General features: G+C 38.3%; 1 protein-coding gene across 1 annotated transcript in view; it reads left to right on the forward strand.

Annotated features, from left to right (window-relative positions):
• The window catches only part of LOC116101507 (vomeronasal type-2 receptor 116-like), a 26,074-nt gene extending 11,669 nt beyond the window's left edge, over positions 1–14,405 (forward strand). Inside the window, exons 4-6 of the mRNA XM_031385033.1 lie at positions 2,035–2,262; positions 10,623–10,746; positions 13,486–14,405. Coding sequence (XP_031240893.1) covers positions 2,035–2,262; positions 10,623–10,746; positions 13,486–14,405 — 1,272 coding nt within the window. The remainder of the gene's footprint in view (positions 1–2,034; positions 2,263–10,622; positions 10,747–13,485) is intronic.
• Positions 14,406–17,212: the final 2,807 nt, after the last annotated feature.

Below are 17,212 nucleotides of genomic sequence, written 5' to 3' on the forward strand. Positions count from 1 at the left end.
TTTTTGGTTTTTTCAAGACAGGGTTTCTCTGTGTAGTCCTGGCGGTCCTGGAACTCACTCTGTAGTCAAGGCTGGCCTCGAACTCAAAAATCCACCTGCTGGGACTAAAGGCATGTGCCACCACCGCCCGGTTTCATTTCCTCTTTAAACACACCTAACAACCTCATAGGGTTAGATTTTAGGAAATTTTCTTGTGTTTTAGTCATGAAATTGTGCTTTTCAGATGTAATATTGTCCTGGCTTTGTTGATTTTTGTTTTTTTATGGGTGTTTAGCTATCTGATGGCTTTGGTCTTGGGATGTTCCTTTGGTAGTAGTTATTAGAAGGAGGCTGAAGGTCGATTTGTCCTATTGTGGCAGGCCCTTGATGGGTATCATTGGTGTGCATGGTTCTGGACCTGAAGTTCTATATATTCAGAACCCTCAAGTCCTATGAAGGTGTTGGAGAGGTGGAGGTGGAGGGCTCCCTAGGCTAACAGTGGTCTTAATGTCAATAGTCCAGTTGTGGCTGGTCTTTTATGGGTATCAATGGATATATGGTTCCCAATCAACAGGTCTATATGGTTAAGGATCAGCAGGCTTAATGAAGGTGGGCAGAGAAGTTGTGGGAGATTGGAGGTATGCTGGGTGTAACAGACTTCTCAGGGAAGATTGAAGTTCCCCAGATGACCCAGTAAGCATGTAAAATGGGAGGGAGAAAGGAATCTAACCTGTATGGTTCAAGATCTACAGATCTCATGAAGATGGTCAGAATGTGGCAGAATGGAGGTCTTCAAGGGATAGTAGACTGCCCAGGGCAGCTGGGGGTTTTCCATGGGACTCAGTGAGCATGCAAGTTGGGTGGGGCAAAGGAATCTAACCTTTATGGATCAGGATCTGAACATCTGATGAAGTAGAGACAATGATGATCTCCAGGGCATAGCAGACTCTCCAGAGTTGCTATGTGTCCCAGAGGACTCAGCAGGAATGGAAAGTGGGTGGAGAAAGGGAATATTACCTGTATGGATCAGTATCTGCAAGTCTGATGAAGGTGGGCAAAGCAGAGGCAAGAGTTCAGGAGATAGTATTCGTAAGTATTCTCAACTCCTACTGTCCCCACTATAGGCCTGGAGAACCTCACTGGGTGATGTGAGAGTATTTTAACAGAAAAGAGGGCTAGGATTCTGCCCATTACATATATTTATGTTCATGCTTGATAATATTAGTTTCTCACTGTATATCTGTGTGCTTGTGTGTGCGTGTCTGTATGTGTATGCTTGTGTGTTTTGTGTATCTCTGTGTTGCTACAAATGTACATGTTTTGTATCACTATCTGACTTGCTAACAAAATTTAATTTTTCCATGTGTCAATGTCTTTATGGGTAATTTTGTCTATATGTACCTTCCTGTATTTTTTCATCAGTGTATGTGTCAGCACGTGCATATGTGTGGTTTTTGTCCTTCTGTGTATGTCCTTGAATTTATGTATATCTGTTTTGCTTTGTCACTCTTTCTGTCTGTATGTCTGTATTTGAATGTGAGCATAAATTTGTGTGTCAGGGACTCTCTGTGTGGGTGTTTGTATCTGTATTTGTCTGTGGTGTGTGTGTGTGTCTGTGTATGTGTGTGTGTGTGTGTGTGTTCCTGTGTCTTTATGTCTCTTAGGGTGAATAATCAGGCATGTGCCTGAATATTTATATGTGTGACTGGGCATGTATTTGTGGGCATGTATTTGAAGCTATACATAAATAACTCTGTTTCTATTATATATATGTCTCTGTATGGATATGAGTCTTTCTATATGTAGGCATATGTATATATGCATGTTGCAAATCTATATTTGGTGTCTCTCTGCATATCTGTGTTTATGTTAAATACTCTCCTCTGAGATAACTAAAGTAATAAAAAATTGAAATAATTTTATTTATTCATTTGCTTTCCTTGAGAACTCTTCCTTGGATACCTACACTAAGGTTGCTTCTAAGTTGAAATGAGGATACATTTCTTTTACTTCAACCAAGGGCATGTACATTATATTGTGCTGACTATCTTTCAGATTCAATCCTTTATGAAGAAGACCTACTTCACTAATCCTCTTGGGGAAAGAATAAATATGAACCAGAGAGAAAAAATGCAGGAAGAGTATGACATTTTCTACATTTGGAATTTTCCACAAGGTCTTGGACTTAAGGTGAAGATAGGAAAGTTTAGTCCATATTTTCCAGGTGGAAAACATCTCTGGTTATCTGAAGACATGATAGAGTGGACCACAGGAAGTAAGCAGGTGTGTTTGACCTAACTGTACTAATTTAAATTAAACAGCATTAAACACTGTCAAGTGGGTCCACTTGTACTTCCTTGTAACTTACTAGGTTCAAACAGATTGTTACAAGAACCAATCATGAGCATCTTATATTATGCTTCTTGTTTTAATTTTTTGATATGACATTTTCAGTAATTTGTTAAGAATTTCAGACATGCAAACAGTGTATTTTTATCATATAAGAACATGTTTCTGGCTTTTAATATGAATTTAGAACTTATTATGAAAACTGTTTGATAGTATAGCCAATAAAGTCAGCAATATTCTCTTGGTCCCAGATTTACTAATGCATGGTGATTTTCATTCTTATGGTGAACATTCAAAAAAAAAAAAAACAGAGAGTGAAAAGCCTCAAGCTCATTCTAAAGTCAACATATATAAGTCATCTATTTTTATTGTGTAAATTTTAAAAGCCACTTTACAAACAAAAAATAAATATCCAACATCTCTCACCATATATTTAGATACACTGTGAATGATTACCTTTTTTATTTCTCTTTTTAATATGCATATGTGTGTTTTTTCTACATGTATGCCTGAGCAATACCTGCATGTGTGGTATGGATGAATGGCTAAAGAAGAATGCAGAACCCCAGAAACATGGCAGAGCTTAGTAAAATCTCCCTGACTGCTAGAAATCAAACTTCAGTCAACTTCATGAGTAGAAATAATTCTTGACAGCTGAGTCACCTTTTCTTCTATAAATCATACCTTGTATAAGAAATTACTCAATAAAGGAAACTTGCTTTTCCCTCTTAGTTCTTGTATAGTTCAAAGTATGTGAATATATCCCTTCTCTATATGGGAAGCAAGTGATTGTAATAAAAAATTAACTTTGAAAAATGTGTAAAATAAAACATCCCATTTTGGGTCCTGCATATACTATAGGTATGAATTCATATATGCATGGCTTTAAGGTATGCAATTCAAACTGCCCACCTACAACCATCACTGATTTTTGTTTTAAAAAATTGACTTCAAAAATGTCTTCAAGTTTGATTTGAAGTGAGTTCTCATGTTGCACAGTTATGAAATTTACTATTAATATTCTTCATTGTAACGGTGAGGATAGTCATTCTCATGGAAAAAGCATATTAGCTGAAAATGTAGCGACTGAGATAGATATGCATTAGGAGGCTAGAAGAGTAATCTCATGTATGTTCTAACCATAGCTCAGCTGAGTATTACAAACACATACACTAGAATGTTTCAGAAGATTAGCAAAGACATAACCAGTGTTCTATTCCCACATATAGAAATAGACAAAGAAAAAATGGAGACATCAAAATAACATGATTTATTTTATTTTATTTTTTATCTCTTTGTTTGTTTGTTTGTTTGTTTTAAACTCCAGATTTCATTCCCTTCCCGGTCCATGATTGTTCCACATTCCATACCTCCTTCCAGCCTCCCTGTCTCCACAAGGATGTTCTCACGACCCACCCCCAACCCCACCTGACCTCTAAACTCCCTGGGGCCTCCAGTCTCTTGAGGATTAGGTACATCTTCTCTGACTAAACCCAGATTTGGCAGTCCTCTGCTGTATATGTGTTGGGGGCCTCATATTAACTGGTATATGTTATATGGTTGGTGGTCCAGTGTTTGAGAGATCTCTAGGGTCCAGGTTATTTGAGACTGATGGTTCTCCTACAAGGTTGCCCCCCTCCTCCTCAGCTTCTTTCGGCTTTTCCCTAATTCAACCACAGGGCTCAGCAGCTTCTGCCCATTGATTGGGTGAAAACACCTGCATCTGACTTTTTCAGCTTCTTGCTGGGTCTTTTAGAGGACAGTCATGATAGGTCCCTTTTGTGAGCACTCCATAATATGAGCCTCAGTAATACTTTCAGGCCTTGGGGCCTCCCCTTGACATTATTTTCAAATGTTACAGTCATAGACTTGTGTGAGTGTATTTTCAAAGATATACTAAACAAGGAATTCAAAAAATGATTGTAAGAATGTTCCAAAAGATCAAAGTGTATAGACTAATGCAGGGAAAATATATGATGAAAACTTGCATAGAATAAGACACTGAGTTTGTAAGTGAGAAAAGAATTCAGTAATGGTAAAAGATAAAGAAAGAAAATCAAACTAAAATATGTAAAGAAAAACAAAAAAAAACAAATAAACAGCTCAGTGAAAAGTCTCACAAAAGAGTACTTCAAGCTGAAGACAGACTCATAAAATTGAAAGCTGGGCATAAGACTTAGAAAAGTCAAACTATGGCAAAGATAAAACAATGAGGAAAATGAAAATCATATGTGATCAAGAAAGTATATTTAAAAGATCAAATTTACAATCCATGGGCACAAGACAAAGAGGATACACTAGAGGTATTAACAATAAATTGTAGCTATAAATTTCTAAGCAATATGGACTGGAGACAATTAAATATCAAACACTCAACAATAGAAATAAAACAGTCCTTGACATATTTTACTTAAATTTTATTTTGTAACAAAAGGAAAAAATGAAACTACAGGAAAGGATCTACTGTCATAGGAATGTCCCATCTACATAACAGCAGATTCCACCATGGACACTTTTTTAAAACTAGTTATTTACCTGACATCCTTAATGCAGATTCCCCTCTCTCCTTCCCTCCCAGTCCTTCCCTTTTCATCTTGCTTCCCCCAACCTCTCCTGATCCCTCACTCTACTGAAAATAGGAAGCCTCCCATGGATATCTCTACATTTAACATATCATGTTACAGGAATCCTAGGTGCATAGACATCTTCTCCTATTGGGGCAATAAGAGCCTGCTCCGTAGGGACAAAAGGGGCCCTGAAAGCAGGCAATAGGATTAGAAACAGCCCCTGCTCTCACTCTGAGAAATCTCAGATGAAGACCAAACTGCTGTACTATTACATAAGTGCAAAGGGCCTAGGACAGTACTAAGCGTGCCCTTTGATTGTTATTTCAGTCTTAGTAGGGTGCTATGGCCCCAGGTAGCTTAATTCTGGAAGGTTTTTTGTGGTTTATTTAACTCAAATGGCTGTTACATTTCTTCTTTACCATCATTTGCAGAATTCCAAAAGCTCTTACTAGTGTGTGACTGTGGGTCTATGTATCTGTTTCCATCAATAGCTAGGTGAAGTCTTTCAGATGACAGTTATGGTAGACTCCTGTCTGCAAGTGTAGAGGAATCTCATTATCAGCAGTAGTGGTGGGTTCCCTCTCATAACATTTGTCTCAGGCTGGACCAATCACTGTTTGGCAATTCCCCCATTTTTCTAAATCATCTTTACATCTGTATATCTTTTTATTTTCCTTTTTTAATTCGATATTTTATTTATTTACATTTCAAATGTTATCCCCTTTCCTGTCCCCCCCTAAACCCCCCTATCCAATCACCCCTCCCCATGCTTCTATGAGGGTGTTCTCCTACTCACCCACCCACTCCTGCCTCCCTGCCTTCTAATTCCACTATACTCGGGCTTCCTGCCTTCACAGGACCAAGGGCCTCTCCACCCATTGATGTCCAATAAGGCCATCCTCTACACATATGCAGCTGGAGCCATGAGTCCCTCCATGTGTACTCTTTGGTAGTGGTTTAGTCCCTGGGAGCCCTGGGGGGTCTGGTTGGTTAATATTGTTGTTTATCCAATGGGGTTGCAAACCACTTAAGCTCCTCCGGTCCTTGCTCTAACTCCTCCAGTGTCGACTCCCTACACAGTCCAATGGTTGGCTGCAAGCATCCACCTAAGTATTTGTCAGGCTCAGGCAAAGCCTCTCAGGAGACAGCTGTAGCAGGCTTCTGTCAGCATACATTTCTTGGCATCCACAATAGTTGTCTGGGTTTGGTGACTGTATACGGGATACATTCCCAGATGGGACAGTATCTAGATGACCTTTCCTTCAGTTTTTGCTCCATACTTTTTCTCCCCATATTTCCTACTGTGTATATTTTTGTTCCTCCTTCTAAGAAGGGCCAAAGCATTTGCATTTTGTTTTTCCTTCTTCTTGAGCTTCATGTGGACTGTGAATTGTATTTTGGGTATTCTGAGCTTCTGAGTTAATATCCACTTATCAGTGAATACATACCATGTGTGTTCCTTTGTGATTGGGCTACCCCACTCAGGATGATATTTTCTAGTTCCACCCATTTGCCTAAGAATTTCATGAAATCATTGTTTTTAATAGCTGAGTATTATTCCATTGTGTAAATGTACCACATTTTCTATATCCACTCTTCTGTTGAGGGACATCTGGGTTGTTTCCAGTTTCTGGCTATTATAAATAAGGCTGCTATGAACATAGTGGAGCATGTGTCCTTATTATATGTTAGAGTATCTTCTGGGTATATGCCCAGGAGTGGTATAGCTGGGTCCTCAGGTAATACTATGTCCAATTTTCTGAGGAACTGCCAATCTGATTTCCAGAGGGACTGTACCAGCTTGCAATCCCACCAGCAAAGGAGGAGTGTTTCTCTTTCTCCACAACCTCACCTGCATCTGCTGTCACCTGAGTTTTTGATCTTAGCCATTCTGACTGGTGTGAGATGGAATCTCAAGGTTGTTTTGATTTGCATTTCCCTGATGACTAAGGAGATTGAACATTTCTTTAGATGCTTCTAGGCCATCCAGGTTTTCTCGGTTGAGAATTCTTTGTTTAGCTCTATACAACATTTTTTAGTAGTGTTGTTTATCTGGAGTCTAACTTCTTGAGTTCTTTGTATATATTGGATATTAGCCCTCTATCAGATGTAGGATGAGTAAAGATCTTTTCCCAATCTGTTGGTTGCTGTTTTGTCCTATTGAGAGTATCCTTTGCCTTACAGAAACTTTGAAATTTTGTGAGGTTCCATTTGTTGATTGTTAATCTTAGAGCATAATCTATTGGTGTTCTGTCCAGGAAATTTTCCCCTGTGCCCATGTGTTCGAGGCTCTTCCCCATTTTTGCCTCTATTAGTTTCAGTGTATATGGTTTTATGTGGAGGTCCTTGATCCAATTGGACTTAAGCTTTGTACTTGATTTACATTCTTCTACGTGCTATCCTCCAGGTGAGTCAGAATCATTTGTTGAAAATGCTGTCTTTTTTCCAATTGATGGTTTTAGCTCCTTTGTCAAAGATCAAGTGACCATAGATGTGTCGGTTTATTTCTCGGTCTTAAATTCTATTCCATTGACCTTAGTACTTGTCTCTGTGCCAGTAACACAGTTTTTATTACTATTGCTTTGTAATACAGCTTGAGTCAGGGATGGTGATTTCCCCCAGATGTTCTTTTTATTGTTGAGAACAGTTTTACCTATCTTGGGTTTTTTTTTTTTCATTATTCCAGATGAATTACCAAATTGCTCTTTCTAATTCCATGAAAAATTGAGGTGGAATTTTGATGGGGATTCCATTGATTCTGTAGACTGCTTTTGGCAAGATGGTCATTTTTACTATATTAATTCTGCCAATCTGTGAACATGAGAGATCTTTCCATCTTCTGAGATCTTCTTTAATTTCTTTCTTCAGAGACTTGAACTTCTTGTCATACATATCTTTCACTTGCTTGGTTAGAGTCACAACAAGATATTTTATATTATTTGTGACCATTGTAAAGGGCGCCATTTCCCTAATTTCTTTCTCAGTCTGTTTATCCTTTGTGTAGAGAAAAGCTATTGATTTGTTTGAGTTAATTTTATACCCACCCACTTTGCTGAAGTTATTTATCAGGTTTAGGAGTTCTCTGGTGGAGTTTTGGGGTTACACAAATATACTATCATATCATCTGCAAATAGTGGTATTTTTACTTCTTCCTTTCCAATATGTATCCTTTTGACCTTCTTTTGTTGTCTGATTAACACGGCTAGGATTTCTACTACTATATTGAATAGGTGGGGAGAGAGTGGGTAGCCTTGTCTAGTCCCTTACTTTAGTAGGATTGCTTCAACTATTCTCAACAATAAAAGAACTTCTGGGGGAATCACCATCCTTGACCTCAAGCTGTATTACATAGGAATAGTGATAAAATCTGTATGGTATTGGTATAGAGACAGGCAAGTAGGCAATGGAACAGAATTAAAGACCAAGAAATGAACCCACATGCCTATGGTCACTTGATCTTTGACAAAGGAACTAAAACCATCCAGTGGAAAGAAAGATAGCATTTTGAACAAATTGTGCTGGTTCAACTGGAGGTCATCATGAAGAAGAATGCAAATTGATCCATTCTTATCTCCTTGTACAAAGCTCAAGTCCAAGTGGATCAAGGACCTCCACATAAAACCATATATACTAAAACTAATATAAGAGAAAGTAAGGAAGAGCCTTGAACACATAGGCACAGAGGAAAATTTCCTGAACAGAACATCAATGGCTCATGCTCTAAGATCAACGATCAACAAATGGGACCTCATGAAATTTCAAAGCTTCTGTAAGACAAAGGACACTATCAATAGGACTAAACATCAAACAACAGATTGGGAAAACCCTACACCAATGCTACATCTGATAGAGGGCTAATATTCAATATATACAAAGAACTCAAGAGGTTCGACTCCTGAGAACCAAACAACCCAATTAAAAATGATGTTCAGAGCTAACCATAGAATTTTCAACTGAGGAATATCAAATGGCTAAGAAATACCTAAAGAATATCTGCAAGTGTAGATGAATCTCTTTATAAACAGCAGGGGTGGGCTCCCTCTCATAGTACTTCTCTCAAGCTTGACCAGTACTTGTTTGGCAATTCCCACAATTTCTGCTTCATAATTACTACTGTGTATCTTATAGGCCAAACAAATTGTAACTTAATAGTCTTGTGTTGGGATGTTGTCCCACTCACTCTTTTGGAAGTCTTGCTAATTAGAAAAGATTGCTTGTTCAGGCTCCATAGTGCTATTTGATGGGATTCTTAGGTAGGGCCACACTCATAGGGAGTTTCCATTGCCCTAAGTTTCTAGCTTGTCTCAGAAATTATCCCCATATACTACTTTTATCTCCAAGTACTCTTATGCTCTGTCTTCTTCTCACTTGAACTGTCCTCTCTTCATTGATACTCCTCTCCTATGATTCCAGTCCAGGACACTAGGTAGAAAAAAACCTATTAGAAAACTTATCAAATATTGGGTTAACAAAAAAATGGGTGATTATTACCAAATATTTTTTAGTAATAATTGAGGGTTAGTAGTCACATACTTTAATCAAAATACACAGACAATGATATTGGTTTATTTATTTTTTTAACAGAATATTTTTATGGATTCTTTTGGAATTTCATATCATGTACCTTGACCACACCCATTTCCAGGCCATTCCATATAGAGAGCTAATTTCAGAATTTTTGTCATACTTTTCATGAGTTTTCTTTGATAGACATCAAAGTGTGTTTAGGCTAGAACTCTTTGTTTGATGATGGTGGTTGGAGTAGTGGAAGTGTTTATTAATGAAGCCTTTCAAGTAACTTTTCAAATGTCCATCTGCAACCAAGAATATAACTGCAAAAACAGCTTCCTAGAACTTTACAATTATAAGTAATATGAGTGACAGTCATCTACATGAATTCTGGTAAAAGCACTGATCATTAAAATGGGCTCTGTCTACAGCAGACCCACAAACCTAGATAAGGCTCTCAGAGGCAACATGGCTCATGAACCTCAACAGCGTTTCAAGATGTAGTACATAACATGGACATTCTTGTAGTCTTTATTGTTACCATGGGACATAAACATCAACCCAGACCCTGGCTGCAGAAGGAATAGAGAACCAGACATGGCCCTCAGGAATGGTAAAGAGGCTGCCATCTTCATGGCATCACTTGGCAGTACAGAACACTCAAATTGGTATGGGCCCATGCATCACCATAGTCCATGGACATCAGTATGGTCTCAGGGAGCATCTCATGAATGACCTTTGCTGGGAACACAGGCCATGGACATCAGCAAAAACCATTTTCAGTAAGAACTCAGACCCAGATATGCACCTCACTGGCAGCACCAATCACCAATTAATAAAATGTCTCACAGATATAATGATGGGCTTGTCTAATAGAGAGAATTTCTCAAATAATATCCCCTCTTCCTTTATACTGCACTTCATGTCTAGTTGACAATAATTAACTAAAATAACCAAATTGCAATCTCTTTAGGGTTTATACACAACAAAACAGTAGCTCTTCAACTTGAATTCTATAAATTTAGAAATAATTCTCCTTTTTAATAATTTGTTTCCATATATTCATGTTTGGTTTTATAAAATGTATTTGGTGAAAGTTAGTCACTTAGTTGGTGTATATAAAATAAACATATTAACATCTCCACATGTTAATATAATCTAGTTTTGGAAGAAGTACGTAAAACTTCCTAATAGAAGCATGTGTCTATTTCTCATTAGATGCCGCCCTCTATGTGCAATAGTGATTGTGGGCCTGGGTTCAGGAAATTCTGGAAGGAGGGAATGGCAACCTGCTGTTTTGATTGTATAAACTGCCAAGAAAATGAAATTTCTAATGAGACAAGTGAGTATTTCCTGCAGGAATAAACTTTGATTATCCTCTCATACCCATACTGAGATTATATAGACATGTATACATATGTATACATACATATACATATATACGTATATATATACACACATGTAATGACTGACATTGTACCTATAATAACTGACTTTCCCACATTAATTGTTATAAGAACACAATAACTTTAAATGTATTTATTTTAAAAACTTATTGTTTGTCATATATTCTTGACACATTGAAAATTTATGGTAGATGGCATATTCTCAAAGAAGTAGTTTTGAAAGGAAAACAGCCCTGTCATTGTATTCTACATAAGAACTTTTCTAGTCATTAACACCCTCTATACTTACATTATATTAGATAGAAATCATGAATTTCTAAAAATATTTATTTATTCTTTTCACATTGAGTTATGTGTCTTTACATAAGTATATACACAACATACATGACATGGACATGCCCATGGACAACAGAATAAGGCTTGAGACTGGATGTACTTTGGCTTGGAGGTGCTAGAAACAAATAATATGTTCTCTATTTGATTAATCAAGGGGGCAAATAATTGCTTGTAAAATTTTCAGAAACTACTAATTATAAGACAAGATTCCATGTAATATTTAGACATCTATTCTCCAATTATTCAGTATGATTTGAAATTTAGATAATGAGGCATTAGTTTTGACACATGACACAAATAATATGAGAAGTCCTCTATTTGATATTTTTTACCCAGCGCCCAGTTAATGTTATCAAATATGTTAAAATTGTTTTATACTGAAAAGAACTAGCCACAATTATTAAAATGGTATTGCCACCTGCATATCCCTTAATAGTCAAATGATTACTTATTCAGGATAAGCTAAATATAGTTAGTAGGCATGTATTTATTCTCTTCTCTTGCTGTCATCATATATAATTGAATAAAAGTCTTTATGCACAATTACAGCGAGTAAAGTGACTAAGAAATTAAATCACTTTCCACTAAGTGTGATAAATGTAGTTAATCCAAAGAAATCATAAAATAGTAGGAGGTAACCAACTCCTAGCTCTCATCTTCTGACAGCAATGCAGTTTTACATAAAACATACACACAAGCAATCTAACAAAGTATAATGAAGAGTTACAGGCAATTGTGAGATGGATGCTGAGAATTGATCTCAGGATTTCTCCAAGAGCTATATATTCTTTTCTGACCTGATTCAAATTCCTAGGGTCTTAAAAAGTTAAATAATAACATATTCACATGAATGCACGTTTCCATGTAAAAATTCAAATCTTGGAAGAATCATTCCTTTCACTATTACTCAATAGTGATATTATCATGTTTCCTACACTTACAATGGTGGAGATTACAATGTATGAATGGGAGATTATTGAGTACCATAAACATTCTTTATTGACACTCTTTTTTTTCCTTTCTTTTTTTTAATTAGATATTTTCTTTATTTACATGTAAATTTCTCCTTTCCTTTCCCTCCAAAAAACAAACAAAGAAACAAACAAAAACAACAAAAACAAACCCCTGTTGCCTCCCCCCTCCCCATGCTTGCCACCCCACCCTCTCCCACTTATTGGCCCTGGCATTCCCCTATACTGGGGCACAGAACCTTCACAGGGCTGAGGTCCTCTCCTCCTATTGATGATCGAATTTGCAATCCTCTACTATATACATGCTGCCAGAACAATCAGACCCCTCCATGTGCAGTCTTTGGTTGGTGGTTGAGACCCTGGGAGCTCTGAGGATACTAGTTAGTTCATATTGTTGTTCGCTTTATTGATACTCTTGGCTGTGGGATCTAGAGTTAGTTATCTTTTTTATAATATATATCAATCTCTCTTTCATCCTTGAGTATACTCAGAGTCTGAGTCTCATGTAGATTGCAATTATGGAAGGAGAATGTGCTGTCCGCTCTCAACTGTAGTCAACTCAAGATGTAGTGATATTTAGTGCTAATTATATATATAAGTTTTTACCTCCAGTGATAAGGTTACTGCTTTTTTATGAAAATACCTGATGAGTACAAAGGTCATAGTATAAGATGAATAGAAAAAACAAGAATTTTTTCAGTTTTTAAACATTATTGGTATATTCATATAACATTTCACCTCTCACTCTCACCATCTTCCTTCTCCCACATAAAAATAATTATGCTAAAACTCATGATCTCTTTTCTCACTTTTATGTATAAACACACTAACGAGTATATACTCATACTACTGATTCCATTTAGTGTAGATACATTGTCAATGTTTTTAGGTTGACAAATATAAATTAGAAACAATGTCACAGGTCTTGTCCCAATAGAAGTCAGTGTCTCTCATAGCACAGCATTCATGTAAGAGACAAAGACCTCAGAAATAACTGAATCCAAGACTTCTGGTATTTCAAAATACATTGAGTAAAGATATCTATAATGAATTTAGCTTCAGTGAATTCACCAATCTGCGTAATTTCAGTGTAGTATAATTATGAGCTGTAGCATCTGTGCTTTCTGATAATGTGATGAATGATTTCATCAAGATAGTAAAATAGATCAAAACCATTTTTGTGTATCAGTCCCCATGAAGATAAGCAGCATTAAAAATAGAAACAATTATTTTGTGAAGCAGTCTCCTTCAATTGCATCCTCAGAACCAGATTCATATATGACAAAATTTCTTCTACATACTTAAATGAAATATTATCTCAATAAAATTACTGAAGGTGACCTAATAGTACCTTTATTTCTCCATCAGATGTGGATCAATGTATCAGGTGTCCAGAGGACCAGTATGCTAACCCAGAAAAGAATCACTGCATTCATAAAGCTCTTATCTTTCTGACCTATCAAGACCCCTTGGGGATGGCTCTTTCCTTAATGGCCTTATGCTTCTCTGCACTCACAGTTGTGGTACTTGGCATCTTTGTGAAACACCATGCTACTCCCATTGTTAAGGCTAATAACCGCACTCTCACCTACATCTTGCTCATCTCACTCATCTGTTGTTTCCTCTGCCCTTTGCTCTTCATTGGCCATCCAAACTCAGCCACCTGCATCCTACAGCAAATCACATTTGGAGTTGTATTCACTGTGGCAGTTTCTACTGTATTGGCCAAAACAATTACTGTAGTTCTGGCATTCAAAGTCACAGCCCCTCAAAGAATGATGAAGTACTTTCTTATTTCAGGGACACCTAACTACATCATTCCCATTTGCACTCTCATCCAAGTTATTGTATGTGGAGTCTGGCTAGGAGTGTCTCCTCCTTCTGTGGATATTGATTCACAATCTGAGCATGGTCATATCATTATTGTTTGCAACAAGGGCTCAGACACTGCCTTTTACTGTATACTGGGATACCTGGCCTGCCTAGCCCTTGGGAGTTTCAGTCTGGCTTTCTTGTCTAGGAACCTCCCTGGTACCTTCAATGAAGCCAAGTTCCTGACATTCAGCATGCTGGTATTCTGCAGTGTCTGGGTAACATTCCTCCCTGTCTACCATAGCACTAAGGGCAAAGTCATGGTAGCTGTGGAGATGTTCTCCACATTGGCTTCTAGTGCAGGGATGCTGGGATGTATCTTTGTTCCTAAGTGCTACATAATTTTGATAAGACCAGAGAAAAATTCTCTACAAAAGATCAGGGAGAAATCATCTTCCCACACTCATATTTCATGAATTTTAAGTGACAAATATATATTTGGTTCATAATCACAAATATAGGATTACATTGCATGATCTATCTGTATTTACATTTCAATTATTACCCCCTTTCCTAGTTTACCCTCCAGAAATCCCCATTCCATCCCCGACCCCTGTATCTATGAGGATGTTCCCCAAACCACTCACCCACTCCTGCTTCTCCACGCTGGCATTCCCCTACACTGGGGTATCGAGCCTTAAGAGGACTAGTCAGAATGGCTACGATCAACAACTCAGGTGACAGCAGATGCTGGAGAGGTTGTGGAGAAAGAGGAACATTACTTCATTGCTGGTGGGATTGCAAACTGGTACACCTCTGGAAATCAGTTTGGCGGTTCCTCCGGAAATTGGACATAGTTCTACTGGAGGACCCAGCTATACTTGGGCATATACCCAAAAGATGCTCCATCATATAACAAGGACACATGCTCCATTATGTTCATAGCAGCCTTATTTATAATTGCCAGAAGCTGGAGTGAACCCAGATGTTCTTCAACAGAGGAATGGATACAGAAATTGTGGTACATCTACACAATGGAGTACTACTCAGCTATTAAAAACAATAAATTTATGAAATTCTTAGGGAAATGGATGGATCTGGAGAATATCATCCTGAGTGAGGTAACCCAATCACAAAAGAACAAACATGGTATGCACTCTCTGATAAGTGGTTATTAGAAGTTTGGAATACAGGAAGAGCAACCCACAAACCACAAGAAACTCAAGAAGAAGGAAGACCAAAAAGTGGACATTTCATTCCCTCTTAAAAGAGGGAACCAAATACCCAGGGAAGGAGTTGCAGAGATTAACTATGGAGCAGAGACTGAAGGAAGGGCAAGCCAGCCTAAATATAGCTATCTCCTGAGAAGCTCTGACAGTACCTGACTAATACAGATGTAGAGGCTCACAGCCATCCATTGAACTGAGTACAGGGTCCTCAATGAAGGAGTTGGAGAAAGGACCTATGGAGCTGAGGAGTTTGTAGCCCCTTACGACAAACAACAATATGAACTAAGTAGTACCCTCAGAGCTCCCAGGGTCTCAACCACCAACCAAGGACTGCACATGGATGGGTCTGATTGTTCTGGCAGCATGTGGAGGATTGCAAATTCGATCATCAATAGGAGGAGAGGACCTCGGCCCTGTGAAGGTTCTGTACCCCAGTGTAGGGGAATGCCAGGGCCAATAAGTGGGAGAGGGTGGGGTGGCAGGCATTGGGAGGGCGGAGGCAACAGGGGTTTGTTTTGTTGTTTTTGTTTGTTTCTTTGTTTTTTGGAGGGGAAACTGGGAAAGGAGAAATTTACATGTAAATAAAGAAAATATCTAATAAAAAATCAAAGAGAAAGAAAACAATGACTTCATGAAATTCTTAGGCAAATGGAAGGATATATCTCCTTTTATAATGACTATCAATTTTTTAATGATATTGTCAATCAGTAGCATATCTACTACAGTTGTGTACATTGTCTCCTATAATCTTCCACAATGTTCCCAACTACCTGTAACAATAGCTCCAAAGGATCAGTTGCACTGTTCTGGATATCAAAATACCTTAAATGACATGTGTACACAACAACACACACACAAACACAATCAAACACACACACACAACAGAATTTTTATAATATTTTAAAATATAAAAGAATAATACAAGATACTACACTAGTATTCTACTTTTCAATGTGCTCTTAAGGTGTCAAAATTATAGGGACATACATGGGAAGTTTGGGAAGTATGAAGGGATTACTCTGCTCATGTATATCACATAAGAACCTTCACCTTTAAGTGCACCATAAAAAACACAATTAAAAACTTGATAAGGCAAGTGGGCCTGAGGGGATTCCCAGGTCAGGCCAGCGTTGCTTCTCAGCTCTCAGTGGCCTTATCATCCACAGGTACCTCTAGCCTGGACAAACAATTGACAGATGTCACCCAAAGGATTCTTTTGGGAGGGTTTTGGTTTGCTTGTTTTACATAAAAGTTTGTATAAGAACTTCAAAGGAAGGGATACTCTAGCAGTGGTCCCCAGGTACCTGGCCTCCAGTGCCCCACTCAGAACTGCCCTGATAGGGTCCTTTGCCATGTAATGAATGCCAAGGTATCCTGCTCGGGAAGGTGAGATATTTCAGAAGGGAAGAGGCTTCTAAAGGCTTTGCCACAAGCTTGCCTATGGGCTTTGGCTTAGGAGGTGACCCCTGATTCCTACTCTATGCAGCCTTTTCTATACCCCTTGGTGTTTGGTCATTTTTTTGCTCCTGCCCCTTACCTCCTGCTCAGAGGAGCAGTTCTGAGGACTGCACTCATGCCATTTCCTAGCACCCTCTTGGTCAAAAAGTGAGTCCTTGGGATTTCACTTCTTCCTGCCTAAGTAGGCTGGTAGGTCGAGAACAGACATCCCAGGATCCAAAATAGCTGCAGGAAGTTGTCTTTGTCTTCCCTCCCCATTCACCTCACAATGTTACTGTGTTCTCTGTGCAGCTCTGCTGAAGTTCTGTTCAGGGTGCCAGGGTGTTAGTCAGTTCCCACAGCAGCTTTCTGGACTAACAGTGTCTTGGAAGCTGAGGCTCCCCTTCCATAAGATAAGTGGAACACAAACTGAGGTTGGATGAAATTTTGTTTCTTATTGTATTTCAATTATTGCATTATCCTGCTAGTTTCTTCATCTTTCATAACTAGCCTCTAAGCGCCAACATACTCACATTAAAAATTGAGCTGGACGACTCCCAGGGGAGACGCAGGGCAGCAGGGACATGATCCTCTCAGCTTCCGAGTGACAGAGGGGG

This window comes from Mastomys coucha, unplaced genomic scaffold, assembly GCF_008632895.1.
Source record: "Mastomys coucha isolate ucsf_1 unplaced genomic scaffold, UCSF_Mcou_1 pScaffold21, whole genome shotgun sequence".
NCBI classification, from domain to species: Eukaryota; Metazoa; Chordata; class Mammalia; order Rodentia; family Muridae; genus Mastomys; species Mastomys coucha.